The 13,836-nt window shown below is 32.9% G+C and overlaps 2 protein-coding genes and 1 pseudogene across 2 annotated transcripts; 2 read left to right on the top strand and 1 right to left on the bottom strand.

Moving 5' to 3' along the window:
• Window positions 1-40: 40 nt before the first annotated feature.
• Window positions 41-3,893, bottom strand: LOC104764754 (putative galacturonosyltransferase 6). Its single transcript, XM_010488348.3, has 9 exons — window positions 3,374-3,893; window positions 3,153-3,187; window positions 2,888-2,929; window positions 2,673-2,772; window positions 2,514-2,587; window positions 2,043-2,314; window positions 1,541-1,898; window positions 887-1,408; window positions 41-504 (listed from the first exon to the last, which is right to left on the bottom strand). The coding sequence occupies exons 1-9, from the start codon at window positions 3,483-3,485 to the stop codon at window positions 229-231; spliced, it is 1,791 nt and encodes a 596-aa protein (XP_010486650.1). The 5' UTR covers window positions 3,486-3,893; the 3' UTR covers window positions 41-228.
• A 2,718-nt stretch (window positions 3,894-6,611) lies between these two features.
• Window positions 6,612-7,028, top strand: LOC104778591 (S-protein homolog 16 pseudogene; annotated as a pseudogene).
• A 2,798-nt stretch (window positions 7,029-9,826) lies between these two features.
• LOC104739239 (E3 ubiquitin protein ligase DRIP1) lies at window positions 9,827-13,136 on the top strand. Its single transcript, XM_010488309.3, has 7 exons — window positions 9,827-10,291; window positions 10,860-10,959; window positions 11,246-11,552; window positions 11,680-12,095; window positions 12,195-12,245; window positions 12,345-12,417; window positions 12,569-13,136. Exons 1-7 carry the CDS (start codon window positions 10,186-10,188, stop codon window positions 12,746-12,748), a joined length of 1,233 nt encoding a protein of 410 aa, XP_010486611.2. The 5' UTR covers window positions 9,827-10,185; the 3' UTR covers window positions 12,749-13,136.
• The last annotated feature ends 700 nt before the right edge of the window (window positions 13,137-13,836 follow it).

Here is a 13,836-nt window from a genome sequence, read left to right as displayed (position 1 = left end):
AATCTTTTAATCCGGTTGAAAAATAACGTGAACAATCTGCTTTTGCTGTAACCTAAAAAAGTATAGATGAAGTATGAAAAAGGAGGAAGAACAAAGATTTACACTGATATGTGAGTTAAAGAATCATAACACATTTGATAACATGCTTGAGTAGCTTTTTTAACAAAAAAGAATCTGAAAACTGAACCTAAGTTGTCTGATTTTTTTTTTTTTTTTTTTTTTTTCGTATCAAGCGTGAAGATTGCACTGTTGCAAGTAGGTGTGATGGTAAGGGACGTGTATGTTCCAGTAATGTTTGTATTTCTCTTTGCCAATGTCCAACCATGGTTTCATTATCCCATCGTAGTGTATAACCGCAGCTTGTTCGATGTCAACCTCTCTAACTCCTGACTCCCGACCTAACCCCATCACATGCCATCTCTTGTCCAACGCTAATGTTTGCCTATAGAAAGTCAACCAGCCTATTGGTAAGCTCCCAGCTTTCCACAATGGCCTCTTTGTTCCCTGCCAAAGAAAATATATCCCCCAAACTGTTGTTAGGTTTACAACGCCATTACACACATATGTATGTACATAATTAAAAAAGATAAGATACGTTGTTGGTTGTAAGTTGTAACCACTCTTCTTCTAGGATATGATCTTAGACTCTTAGTACTATATAGTTTGCCTTATGTTCGTTTGCTAGTTAAAAGCAATGTTTCTGAGTTCTAAATTCAAAACCTTTCATCCCCTATAAAGGCTATCTAAAACCCAATCATTATTATAACGTCTTTCATAATACTGGCGTCTAAACAAATCTAAGAACCCATTCGAAAACTTGGAATATGGCTAGTGTTAGTTAAATGAGGAGAGCAAGTGCAGTAGAGTGTGTGTGTGTATAGCGTACCAGGTTGAAGTATCTTATGTATGTAGAAGTCAGCTTCCTTCTTCTCCATTCTTCAAGATCAACTAGATTCATCCCGAATGCCCACGTGCAAGCTCTAGCACTAAATTTCCCAGCAACCCATGTGTCTGAGAAATTAATAAATCTGCTCATTGATCGAAATGAAGATTCACCTGGAAGACAAGTCTCTACAGCTCCAATCACCTTTCCTTTCATATCGATGCTCCACAGTCTACTTAAATCTCTTTGAACTACTACATCATGGTCAAAGAGTACCATCTTGTTTAAACCCGGGAATATATCCGGAAGATAGAATCGTGCGTGATTTAGGGTAGAAATGAATCTTGGGTCATTAGAGTTTTGCTTCATTAGCAATTGATCATAATCTGAAGGCAGGACATCCATATCATCAATGTTTAGGATTTGGATAGTAGCTCTACTTTGAATGTTTAGCAGAAACCACATTGAGATTGATGGGTAATTAAGAGAATCAGTCACAACATGGAAGACTATTCTTTCCGGCTCCTGCAAACAGCAATCAGAAGCCAGATCAAAAAGTGGCTGAAGCTCAAGTAAATGCGACGATATAGTGAAGACACTTGAAACATAGCATATAATAAATACCAAGCAGAAATTTATATAAGAGATGCAAGGTACCTTTGAAGAAGATATCGTAGAGTTAACAACGACTGAAGAAGCCAAAATATTGTCAGAGAAGACAACATAATGATTGAAACTACGGTCGTAAAATTTTTGCTGGTTAGGCATCTGCCTTTTTTCAGGTTCCAGTGAAAAGTATTCTGATGTCAGTCGCATTGAGAGGCAGTGAAGCCCTTTTGGGGTGGTCCTTGCAGCAAGCTGCATTAGATATGCTGCTTGATTTTTCTGCGCCTGAACTTGTTCTTCTGAGTTATAATTCATGGCACGGAGTTTGGTAGCAATGGCAGGGCAATTGTTAAAGACACGACTAGCCTTGTATAACGCATTTTCCATTGGCTTCACCCTGCGAAGAGCGCTGAAAGAAACAATCATGCCAGAGGTTACTATAAGAGTCATTTTAAACAACCGAGTTTTTTGTCAGTAAAAGGTTGTAGTTGTAACAAGTTTCTGAATACAATCATGGTATCCTCTCCCTTTGAAGCAAGGAGTTGTGGCTTACCCCTTTGATAAATCTTTGTCCTTTATCGCATCACCAACTGACCGTTCCAGCTCTTTCATCCGAGCTCTCAACTCCTTCACAAGTTGAGCGTTACTACCAGGTGGAGCGAAATTCACATAGGCTTTAGCTTGTATAATTTTGTCTCTGATCTCCTTTGTCTTCACATCTGTTGCTCTATCGGGCTGAACCCTTGTGTTCTTCTCACCCTTAGAAAAAGGGGGATTGAAATCCGTTTTATTAGCAAGTTGATTGACTGTTGGTAGAAGTTGATCCTGACACAAAACAAACAAACAAAAAAAATGTAATCTTAAAAAATTTGATAGAAAGCAAAACTTGGCTTATTTATTCCTTATATCAAACAATCAACATGGACCACAATGTCTTGTAATCTGATACAAGGATTCAATATACCCTGAGCAATCGTCAAGTACATGTTATCTTCAAATCGGTTGAATTTATATATACACACACCTTTTCATCAGAGCCAACTGTCACCTTCTGTGCAACTATTACTTGTTCTTCCCTGTGTTTGTGATTATTATTACCTGCAACCCATGATGATTACTACAGATGAGAAATCTGAGGAGTTGAGAGCAAAAATAAAAGCAAGATTTGAAGATATGAACCCACCAGCATCACTTTCATCAGACGAATTATCCTTTACTAGAGAATTAAGTTCGCCATCCTTGAAGAGAATGAGTCTTGGCCCCTTGAAGCCTTCTCCATCCTCCTAAATCACAAAGTCAAACAACCATTTCAACCCCGATTTGAAGATATCTCCGGTAACAAAAAGAATGGTCAAAAGGTTTTGAAGGAGATGACTCCGGTAACTTCTAACGTCGTACCTGTCCAATAGCGCTAAGTCTAAGGTCATCTGTCCTGAATCTCTGCAGAATAATGGTGTATACATGTCAGCTACAGTGTATTGCTGGAGAACTAAACTATATAAAAGCATTCAAATAAAACAAGAATCATAAGATCTGAAAACTTGGCACAACTAAAGAGTAGGCTCTTTAATCGGATTTAAGGAAATTTCAATCTTAAACATCTACGAATGATAAGAAAAACAGCGAAATCTAGAGATTGAAGACGAGGAAACACCAGACTTACAATTCTGGATAAATCTTCAATAAATTCTCTACGACCTGCCAGAAAATAATCCAAAATCAAAACAAAATTTTACAAAAAAGTAAAGGCGATGGTGAATTTTTATGAGATTCAATCAAAGATCAAAAGGCATAAAAAAAAAAAAAAAAGCAATCCCAGACGATCGATCGTACAGGTACAATGGAAAAAATAAGAAGGATCGAGGGGGGAGAGGAAGGGCTGACCAACGGGAGTGATGCTCTTAAGACGATTGGAGACGAGAATAAGAGGAGCGAAGACAGATATGGATAGCAATGAGAGGAAGAGAATCCTCTGCCATGGACGAATTTGCTTCATGAATAATCAAGCGGAGAGATACAGCAATTCGAATAAACTCTTTAACTATACCAATCTCATGGAAACCCTGGATCGTTCGTTCGTTCTCCAGGAAGAAGAAGAAGCAACAACGTTGCTGCTTGATCAACAAGCAAAAGACCGACCAAAACGATGAACAACAACAAAACAACTCTTTCTGGGATTTGCTTTATTCTTCTATTCTTCGCTTCAGTTTAGAGAGATGGAGAGATTCAGAGCTTTCCCCTCATGCACCATCGGGGGATTTTGCTTTTATGTATTTCCTTTTTTTTCAATTAATAGAAAAATAAAATCATTGTTTTTGTTTTTAATCATTGTTTAATCATTTTATTTTATTTTTAGGTCTGTTGGTAACTTGGTATGTGAAATGTGATTTTAGTGAGGAGGACCGAAGGAGTCAGCAAACCGAGGAGGCAAAAAGGACGCAGATCAGGTGCGGGCAGGTGTACATGTGAAGGCATGTGATTACGCCGTTGATGAAGCTGTGTAAGTCATTAATAGATGATGGGTCTCTCCCTTCTTTCTTTCGGTATTTATTATACTAATCACCCAATCGGAAAATTACACTTCAATGGAGTTTTCTTTCTCCCCCGTCCTATACTATAAGACAAGAAAAGAATTTCAGTCTCTGAAGAAGAAACTTAGTAGTATATAACTATATATTAGCATGTCGGCCAAAAAGAAATAGCACAAATAGTTCCTTTTAAAATTCATCTGAGAAAGAAAAATTAGCATAGTTTTTATATTTTCAACAAAAAGTGTTAGGTGTTACTTGTTAGGGTCCTTTACATTTTATAATTTTCACATAATATCGGATTAAGCAGATTGCCAACTTCTTCTCTAGACAAAACAAAAGAATTATAAAACTTATGTACATCAGTATTGACGGGTCTTTTAATTCTATTTTGCTTTTTTAACAAATAAAGTTTTTTTTTTTTTAAACTATTGTTTTCTTTGTGTAAAATGGTAGAGGACCTGGAGGAGGTAGAGTAAGATGTACATCACAATTGGTTTAATAAATCATGGCAGTAAATAAAGTTATTACAAACCATATCATATAGAAAGACTAGTTAATTATCATGTTAAAAAGAAAAAAAAAATGGATGAGTTGTTTCAATAAGTCACTGATATTGTTTTACAAATTAACTAGGATGAGCTGTAGCGCGAGTAAATATTTACAGATATATATATATGAGTATGAAAATTATCAAAAAATAATTTACAAAAACCATAATACCTACTAAAAAGAACTTGTGTGACACATGTAAGTATTATTTTCTTTAAGTAAGAAAATACATAGTATTTGGCTCAATAAAAATATATAAATAGTATAGTTAAGTCTAATTTTCTTCAAGATAATATTTTCACATTTAAAAATTCTAATTACTTAGTTTTTTTTTTTTTGTGTTCATTCCCCCTTAGTTATCATCATCCAAAATTCCTTTGCTCCATTGCTTCTTGCTTGGGGAAGAACATGTAGTTGCATCAACAATAAAATTTCAATGAACTTGTTGTAATTATAAACAAATAAATAAGAGCATAGATTGTATAAGAAACTTAACAATTTGACCATTATAATAATACAATTTTGTATAGCTGCACGTTGCTCAAATGAGCCCAATTCTGTACAATAAGAACAATTTACCTTTTAAACATGGTTAGGATAATTTAATCTTATATTTGAATATAATATATTTTTTTTGAAAACATATGAATATATTGTATTACTTAAAACTTGTTTAAAATACATTAATTACTAACCTGGATAAACTATGATTTCGGTAAAAAGAGTAAATCATTCATTCTTTTGTCAACCCTTTCATCCTCAAACAATTGAAAAGATTATATTTGATAAGAACTTAAAAAAATCTTCTGTTCAAATACTTTATAAGCATATAAAATTTAATAAAAGGAAACAGTTAGTAGTTTAACATAGAGGATATATATTTTGGAAGAATATTTAGTTAAGCCAAATTTAATAGTCTTATGATTATTTTAACAAACGAAAGAACATAAGCAAGTGCAAAATTTGACAGTGATAGAACTTAAAATAGAGACTTATGTGACTTACTCGAGAATTCTTTGTTTCATTTCAGAAAGTATAGTGAGAAGCAAAGAGATGTTAGAGAAAGTAGAATGCAAAGGTTTTGTAAAATATTAATTTACGGAGTTAAGTAAAAAAGTGGTAGCCATTTTTTCTCTAAAGACACTTTGTATCGTATTTAGAGTTGAGAAGATGCTTTACTCATGGCAATGAAATAGATATACAATATCATATATCCCTATATAGAGTATAAGAAAAACTTTGTGAGCAAGCAAAACTTCATAATTTAATTATAATTGGATATAGGATTAGGAAAATATTGAATGTTAATGAAGGTAGTGATGGAATTAGTTTAGAAAATCTGTTAAAATAAGATCATTTGGAAATTAAGATCGGATATATAAAGAATATGATTCCAATTGTGCTTTTGGGATTGAAGCAAACTAAATAATGGAATATATTTTTGATATAATGAGATTTGTTTCATTTCTATTAATTATTAATTCTGCTAATTAAAGAATATATTTAAAAAGTTTGAAAGAATTATAGTAGTATATAAATTCGAATATGCTATTATATTCACTCAGAAGATTATATTTAATTCTATTAGTTTCCAAAATCTAGGACCTATAATATCCGATGTTTTTTGAATATTTTTGTTTAGTTTGTTCTAGCAGTTAATGATGATTTGATTTAATTTCTATTGTTAACATTCTATTAAATGTTAATTATATACGACTAATCTATAATAACTACTTAATTTTATAAGCTACCAAAACTTTAGGACAAAACAATATCTTTGAAATCAATATGCTATCGTAATCGGCACAGCTCTATATACCTAATATGTTTATTTTAAGATATATTTACAAATATAAACTAATTATGAAAGATATTATGCCATTTGATATATATATCATATATGTTAAAACTTAGAAACTAATACTGAAAGAAATCTTGTTCCAACGATAGTTATACATATGTGTCTATATAAATTACCAGCTACACGAAAACCAAGTTAACAAAAAAAAAATCTAAATTATAAACATTTATCTAGAGAAAAAATGAAAAACTTTTTAGTCTTTCTATTTGTTTTAACTCTTTGCTTGCTTAACCATATATCAGGAGGCGGAGTCAGGATTGCGAACGAACTTAAATTCAACAAAAGTCTTTGGATGAGATGTTATTCCAAAGATGATGTTATTGGTCCAAAAATAATACCAATTGGACAACCTTATGTATATTATTTTACCATTAATTTTTTTGCAACAACTCGTTTTATGTGTACTTTGAAACAAGGACCAAATTATAAACACTATCAGAATTTTACAGCATTCAAGGTTATTAGTTATAAAAAAAACGGAGGTCTATGGGATTGGAGAGCAAGAGAAGATGGAGTTTATTTAGAGAAACAAGATAAAGATGGTTCTTTTGTTCAAGACTCAGTTAATCCGCAAAAAGTATATGATTGGATAAATTAAAAAAAATAACAGATATCTTGCAAAAAAGGTTGTATTACGATTTGTAATAAAAATAAATAAATAAATATATCTTGATCTCAAGTACCTTATAAACCTTATAAAACATCATAATTTTTTAGGTTTAATAAGATATATTTTTGATAATTGATAGATGAATAAAACATTTTTGAAAAGGGATACACAAAAAATGGTATTTCTCAAAATTATTATTAACCTGCTGAAATTGTTTTTTTTTATTATTATTTTAGGTACAATGCTGAGAATGATTCAAAAAAATAGGAATTCATAATAATATACTTTAATCAAAAATATAAGAGAAAAATACATATTAAAATACATATATGATATTTAATTAATTTAAAATGCTTAACCCTCATCTTAATTTATATACTCTGTATAAATATTCATAGAACTAAGAAAGTTAGATAGAACTGAGAAATTAAGAAATCGTTTTTGAGCTATGAACCATTCATTTTCTTATAGAATTTTTGAATATTTAATAGATTTTGAGAAACAAAACAATTTATCTCACAATCTTAAGTAGCTCAAAAACAAATAGGAAATCAAAATACACAAATATACATTCTCTTATTATATAAATAAGAAATTTATATATTAATTAATTCCCACAAAATTAGGTTAATAATTTAATAAATTTAAAATTATTTTTCATGTTTTCTTGTTAATATGTAATTTTTTTCTTCTTATATTGATTTCTTTTTTATGATCGATTTAGAACTTTTACAAATTTTTTTTGTAATGTTAGAATTGATACAGTTGACATGTGTCAACATCTTATTGATATAATTGACATGTGTTACAATCATGTTAACACCTAACTTTGAAAATCAAATTATATAAGCTATCAAAAAAGCCTAGCTAGTTGATGTATTTTTCATCTTGTCATCAAATTTTTGATTAACTTCCCGTCAAAGCACTACTAAGTAAAATCTATATTATGAAATATGACCAACTCTCTCCATCTGAGTAACACATCAGTAATGGAGAGAGTGCCACATGTCATATCCTCATTAAAAGCAAAGAGACATATTCATGTTTTTTATTTTTTTTTATATCATAAAACAGTTTCAATATTTACATAAAAAATTTAGAGAGCCTTATAACATGTCCCAAAAAAGTAGATGCATCACCAAAAGACAAAAAAGGTATCGAGATTGAATCAAAGAATCACTTCTTCTTCTCGGCGTAAACCATGAATCTATGGATATATGGTTTAGGAGTTACAACTTTGTCAATAGTTTGAAGAGGTGCAGCAATGTTAGAGATATTTGTTAATATTGTAAAGAAATTCATGAAAGTTTGTCCCTAAAAAAAACATTTTTTGAAAAAGATTGAAGTTTTGTTCACTATCAAATGGAAGATAATTAAATAAGACTGTAGAATGTTGGTTTAGCAAAATACAAAGACAAAGAGGAAGGGATTTTCATATTCTAATATTTAGAAGTTGTCAAAAAGAAAATTAATGAAATTCTTATACAAAAAAAAATCTATTGTTATATTCAAGAAATTGAATAGCTAAAATGAAAAGAAGATGTCTATCTTAATTATATCTATTAAAGAGTTAACCAAGCTGCAATCTTGATAAATTAAAATGTTAATATTTCATATAGTATATAACTGAGAAGCTAAAAAAATTTTGTTACAAAATATGCAACCTTAGATCAAGCTTTCATTTGAAATTTTTTTTTAGAAGTTTTAGACAAGAATTGTAAAATGTTTAAGCTCTCAAAACAAAGTTGTCTATTCATGTATCTAATAATTCAATTGCAAAATGAAAAAAACTAGTTGAAATATTAAAAAAAAATCAAAATCAAAATTATATTTTTCAAGATTTCCACAATTAAAAAGTAGATAAACTCTACATAAAAAACAAATTAGTAGCAAAATTGTTTAAAAAACGGTAAGCTAGAAGCCCGCGCATGGCGCGGGTATTCATCTAGTATATATTATAGGAGACAGACATCTGAACGAGTCTCATAACACTGGGTGTACATTAAAGTCGGTTTCTAGCACAATAAAGACTGGTTCAAGAGTGAAAAAATAATGGAAAGAGGATTTAGTATGAGGGATCAGTGCAACATGAAGAACGGTATGTTTATGTTTTATTTTCTGATATTATAATCGAAGGATATGATATGATAATGTATGGGTGTATAGAATGTTTACTTTATTAGGGTCGAAACAGAATGTTAGACTGATTGTATTGAGGTTAGATTAATCAAATTAGGATGCCACATACGAAAATGCAATCTCGTATATATGTCCTCTGTTTCTTTAAAAAATCTTTCCATTACTCTATAGTCTATGCTACTAGAAATCGTGGTGTGAATATTGATATACCCTTACACTTCATTGACGCGTCAATTGAGTACATAAACTATGCAAGAGACTCATTAGAAAAGACCCTCATCCTGTCATACGCGACGTTATAACCTAGAGATATCTCGTCCTCACATATATTTTGGCCGCTGATTCGCATGTTACACTCATTAGATGTACGCCAGATTCATCATACCCACGCTGGAATACTTTATTCTTTCTCTTTTTTCTCATAAGGAATATCTTAAAATACAAAATGTTACCACCATTTTCAAAACATGGATAATACATACTAATAGATAAGAACTTCTCACCCAAATAAATAAATAAAATATGTCATTTAACATTTTTAAAAAATTATACTTTCCAAATTAGATTAACCAGAAAAAAGACACAAAAATAACAATATTTTGACCTAGTTTCCAATAAATAACACAAAGAAAAAGGAGAAAAAAAAAGAAGAGAACGTCTTCGAGCACTCGTTTTATTGTCGACGAGAGAGAGGGAGGAGCTATAGATAGACAGAACACACACAAACAAAACCCTTGTTCCAATAAAATAAAGTGTCACATCTCTCTTCTCTAAAATTTTTTAATAGACGACGACGACGACGGCCTCTTCTTCTCTTCTTTGTCCGAATCGTACGTCAAATTCTCCAATCTCTCTCTCTTACCATATCATTAATTGCGCAGATCATCACCAGCGACCGAACGAGAGAGAGATAGACGAACACATCTTCGCTTTTCGTCAACATGCAGCTCTGGGGGGGGGAAGGAAACGTGCGAGTGATTGATTGAGCCCCAATAGATAGAAAGAGATGGTGAGTAAGGTGAAGACGGAGACGATGAGGGCATGCCTGAGCTGCCCTCTCTGCGACAATATCCTCCGTGACGCCACCACTATTTCTGAGTGCCTTCACACATGTCAGTCAGTTTACCCACCTCAATGTTTCGAATTTCGCTCACATTTGCTTTAATTTCTTCTCAATTTGGAATCTTTATAGCTCTCAGTTTAGTTAAATATCTCTCTCTTTCTTCTTCTTCTTCTTCTTCCTCTCGTCGTCGAGTCAATGAATAGTTTCTTTTGTTGACCAAAAAAAGAATTAATAGGCAATTCTGTTTGCTTCAATTTCTCCATCTTTCTTCAATTTGGCTTTATATTGTTACTTGGATTCAGCATTTGGTCTCTGGGGATACGTATCTTAGATGGCATACATGAGCTCAGTTTCGTGATGCACGTGAGACATGTTTGGGGCGGATATATGATAATACTATGTGATGTGATAGTTGATTATGTAGGGGGCATACTTGTTAGTTTATCCCTAGTGGATGTGGTGGAGGGGAGTCATAGGCTATGAATGTATCTCACAAATTATGTGTTTCTTATATCAATTCATGATTTTTGGTCACATTTAATACAAATCATGTTCTTAATTAGTTGCGTATCTCTACTGTAATGAACTAACTTGTAAGGTTTAATTTCCTATTGCAGTTTGTAGGAAATGCATCTATGAGAAAATCACAGAGGATGAGATAGAGAGTTGTCCTATATGCAATATTGACCTCGGTGGCACCCCGTTGGAGAAGCTGAGGTAAAGCTAATCTTGTTCTGTGTTTCAGCTCATCAAAACTCTGTTTAGTTTTTTTTTAGCAGTCATCAATTTGATTTGCTCCTTATTTCTCCTTTTCATAGACTTTGTTGGTGAGATGAATTGTATCCCCTTTAGAAAATTCATTTAAGAAATGTTGTAGGAGAATTTAAAATAGGATATTTATAGGATCTCATTTGTACTTTCCTTTTTCTTACTCGTTATGTATTATTGATGGAAGATTTGTAGAATCTATGTAAAAGGAGCTACTTTTTATCCATGGTTTTAGGCCTGACCACAATTTGCAAGACTTGAGAGCCAAAATATTTCCTCTGAAACGGAAAAAGGTGAAAGCTCCTGTAATGGTGTCCTTACCCACAAAGAGAAAGGAGAGATCTATATCGTCTTTGGTTGTAAGCACGCCTAGGGTGTCAGCACAAGGTGGAACAACAGGAAGAAGAACTAAAGCGGCAACAAGGAAAGAGTTGCGTAATGGTTCTTTGGCTGAGAGAAGTGTGAAGAAAGAAGAATCTTCTGGGGATGAGCTTCTAGAGGGCATAAGCTCACCCGACACTAATAAAAGGCAGTTAAAGAAGGTGATCACGGCAATGCTCTATTTTCTCGTATTGGTGTCATTTCATATCTGACAAGCTTTGATTACATATTTCTTTTGTTGTAAAAGTAGTCCATCATTTAAGTTTGCTTTTTTTTTTTTTTGTGCAGTCACGTAAAGAGTCCTTCTCCAATAAAGAAAACAAGGATGGGGATGAACCCTGGGATTCCAAACTGGATTGGAAACCTTTAAACTTTCTGGTTGAAGTGGCAAATAGGACAAAACCCCCGAAGTCTTCTGCTTCTCAAGGGTCAGGCTCAAAATCTGAGCAGGCACTTGCATCTCGCAATCAAACCAAAACTAAGGATCAGAAAAGCAAATGTAAAGGTGAGGATGAGAAGAGTAACAATGGTGATCCCACAACATCAGAAACAGCTACTCCTAAAAGACTGCGTAGGACTCGACGCAAAAGGTCTGCAACCACTTTTGGTGATTCAAGAAATTTGCCACAGCCAGATGAGTCAGGTGCAAAACAGGAGAGCAGAAATGGTCCTGTTTGGTTCTCACTTGTGACCTCCAATGATAAGTGAGATTCTTGCTCTCATATATGAAACTTTTTCTTTCCTTTCGTAAGTGAGAGTATTTCTATTCTCTTGGTGTGTTGACAAGGGCTTGGTGGTTTCAGGGAAGGAGAAACTTCTTTGCCTCAGATTCCAGCAAATTTTTTGAGAATAAAGTAGGTTTGATATCATTTTAAGTATTCTTTGTTTTATATATCCTGTGTTGTCGCTACATTTTGTTGGGGAAGATAAGCCGCTATCTCGTTCTATGACAGGGATGGTAATATTCCAGTTTCTTTCATCCAAAAGTACCTCATGAGGAAGCTAGATATCAAGAGTGAAGCTGAGGTAAGCATCTTTATATGCACTATGGCACGGTAGAGGATATAGCGTTTGAATGTAATGGAAGCTGAGTTATGGATCTTATCAGTTCTTTAGTGCTAACAAGCATTTGGTTGTTAATAGATAGACTGATAGACATTTGTTGGTTTTTGTATAGATAGAGATAAGTTGTATGGGAGAGGTGGTGATCCCGACACTGAAGCTTTACAATGTCGTGGATCTATGGCTGCAGAAAAGTTCAAACCATGAACGATTTGCTGCATCGGTAGGTTCCTCGGCAAAGGATTTTATGATGGTGCTTGTCTATGCTCGGAAGCTACCGGAGTGCACCAAGTAAAGGACTTTAGATACTCTTGTAACAAGAGTCTTGTTGTTTCAGTAGAAGATTCTGTGGAGACAGGGTAATCTTTTTTCTCTCCATGGATTCTCTCAAAGCATTACGAGAGAGAACGTTACTAGAACTGCAGGAGCGGTCGAATGAGTTGTCACATTTGTACTAGTTTTTTTTTTCCTTCTCTTTTTTGATAAACGAAGTAGACACTCATGAGATGCTTTTCTATCCAAGAAAATACAAAATCTGTTTGTTCTTCTACTTTGTGTCCTCTTTAGACTTGCATGTAATGTTGTTGTCACTTTCTAATGTAGTAGTTTATATGTTTAGATTGATTTATATGCATTTTATTTGGGTGCTACATCAGTTTTAATGGAAGCTATAGTTTCCAAGAGTTGTACTGTTCAAGTGTTTGACTGTGGATGACGAATGTAGAAGTGCGATGACCTTATATGAAAGCAGGAAACTACCAAATTAACAAACATAATTCTTATTTAACGAAGACAAATAGAATTCATCATCACTATAATGTATTATTATCGTGAGAACCATTATGTCGTGACATGATCATCGTGCTTTATTCCAAATATCTATGAGCAGCATATTTTATCAAACATATTGTTAATGATGTTCAAAAAGGTTATACGTGTGGATTCTAATATAGACACAATGTTCTTTATAATTTATGTTTCACATCAAGCTTGATGCTTAAGGATATCCAAAAGAAATGAAAGATCAGTGATGAGTGAATTAGACCATTTACAACATAGACGCCTCTTGGATCCCCCAGGGTACATAGGTTGCTTTTAAGAAATGTAACCTTTATGTATGCATCATAACTATAACGAAAAACATGTTTCACAATCAGTTAAAATTAATCTCATTCGTAGACTCGTAGATCACAATAGACAGTATAAAATATTTTATTAACATAGACACACACCACAAAAAACAGTAAAGAGGTGAGAAACAAATTATAGAAGTTTGGTCATCTAGGGTGGTATTCAATCAAATGATTTTGAATCAAAAAGTTATCGAAATCACAAGCTTAATGGTTCGGTTCACTCCTTGATTTGTCTAGTTTTGTATCAGCA

This window comes from Camelina sativa, chromosome 3 (assembly GCF_030686135.1).
Source record: "Camelina sativa cultivar CO46 ecotype springtype chromosome 3, ASM3068613v1".
Taxonomy (NCBI): Eukaryota; Viridiplantae; Streptophyta; class Magnoliopsida; order Brassicales; family Brassicaceae; genus Camelina; species Camelina sativa.
This window is presented reverse-complemented; position numbering and strand designations above follow the sequence as displayed.